The sequence below is a fragment of the Loa loa genome (genome assembly GCF_000183805.2).
Source record: "Loa loa unplaced genomic scaffold supercont3.181, whole genome shotgun sequence".
NCBI lineage: Eukaryota > Metazoa > Nematoda > Chromadorea > Rhabditida > Onchocercidae > Loa > Loa loa.
In genome coordinates this window covers 8,508-10,236 of record NW_018108361.1, presented here as the reverse complement: position 1 = coordinate 10,236, position 1,729 = coordinate 8,508, and the positions used below count along the sequence as shown (strand labels likewise).

The window sequence follows — 1,729 nt, the reverse complement described above, 5'->3', positions numbered from 1 at the left end:
TTCTTCTGTTGAATCAGCACTGAGAATTTCATTACCCCAAGAATTTTTTTGAAAGTGTAATAAATTATGTGAAGGAAGGAGTAGTGATGAAAAAGTCGGTCGAGATAAATGGAGAATGGACGCTTTCATTCCGTGACGAACAGCAAAAATTAGACAGCGAAACTGATGGTTTGTGCTGTGTCTTCTTTCTTGGCCTATAAATTTCTTTGCATATGCATATTATAAGGAAAAAGAGATGAAAGGAATTTGCAAGGTGAGAGAAGTTGTGAATATTAAGGATGACGATTAAGCCTTAGAACTAAGAGATTTCCATGTAATTTCATACCAGGATTTTAAATTATGGTTTCAGTTCTAGTAATGTTTTTATAAAGCTAATGATTCCATCAGTGTTGTAAGGAACGTATTTCTAAAATTTACCACCGCAAGTGATGAAGATTTAGTTGGCGGAAGTTGACTTCCGCCAAATCATTCAGTAAGGATGACTGATTTAGTTTCTATATATTCTTTCTTGTTGGACATTTTAAACAAATGAAATAAGCACAATGTGTAATTTACATATATTTCAAGGGACTGTGAAAGATTTTTTTAGCTGAAAAAATGGCGAAAGTTATGGAGAATGCTGGTACTGTAGAAGTTCTGGAACTACGAGGTAATACTGTGGGCGTTGGAGCCGGACAGCGACTTGCGCATGCATTGGAATTTCATCCTGAACTGAAGGTTATTTTGCATTATGAAGTTACGCAGATAAATTTCAACAAATAAGAAATGTTTCTTCACTAAGACGAGTCTCTGATCCATCCTGCCAAAAATATGTTTGCCGATACAAATTTGAAGCTCTGTTTGACTTTCGAATTTATAGACTGTACACTCTAAACTTCAAAACATGGAAATTGATGTCAGAGTGCGGGTGTTTTCTTCTAAAATTTGTCTGCATTTTGATTTATTATAAGCCAGCAACATATTCATATGCATTTTTTCGGTTTGCAGTTTGCTATATTGTATTTTCGATCAGTAGTTACTATTTTGATTTAATGACGAAACTTCCTTACCGTCTCGGTATACTTTTTATAATTTACTGCTCATTTGTATTGTCCATATTAGAATTGAGGTTTTTTTTTCCATTTCTTAATGTTCCTTTGTCCTTTAACCAAAAAGGTTCACAAATCTCCCCACTGCGAATTCAGAAGAAGTCAGAATGCGTGAAGCGAAACCATTTGAGTTGTAGAAAGAAAAACAAAATAAGTTATGGAAAAAGAAAGCTCAAAAATACCGAACCGTTTTAGCTTGCCTTTTACCATAACTTACCATTTCAGTGGTTTCTTACAAATTTAGACGATCAGTTTTTTCGGGTACTGATTTGAGATAGTCAACGATTTTTTATTAAATTAATTCGATGAAATTCCTACCTAGATATGGCTTCATTGACTATAAACGGATATGATTCTTTATCTTAATTCTTGTTTAATTTCAAGCTATTACTTCCAGCGAGCGTTGTGGAGTGACTTGTTTACCGGACGATTGAAAGAAGAGATTCCCCCAATTCTGGTTCGACTTCAGTTGTCATTATTTATTTCTGAACATGCGGGTTTAATCGCGAGGAAATCGTCTGCAATTCACTACTTTAACTGATTTTATTACATAATATAACTGGTGTTAGGAGTTCTTACGTTCAGAAAAACATGCTTTTGGTTAAAAACATGCTTTTGGTTTCAGAAAAACATGCTTTTGG

At 34.2% G+C, this 1,729-nt stretch overlaps 1 protein-coding gene across 1 annotated transcript in view; it reads left to right on the top strand.

Moving 5' to 3' along the window:
• The window catches only part of LOAG_18036 (leucine Rich Repeat family protein), a 10,405-nt gene that overhangs the window by 492 nt on the left and 8,184 nt on the right, over nt 1-1,729 (top strand). Inside the window, exons 2-3 of the mRNA XM_020450706.1 lie at nt 590-717; nt 1,486-1,545. Of these exons, the coding sequence (XP_020305574.1) occupies nt 590-717; nt 1,486-1,545 (188 nt within the window). The remainder of the gene's footprint in view (nt 1-589; nt 718-1,485; nt 1,546-1,729) is intronic.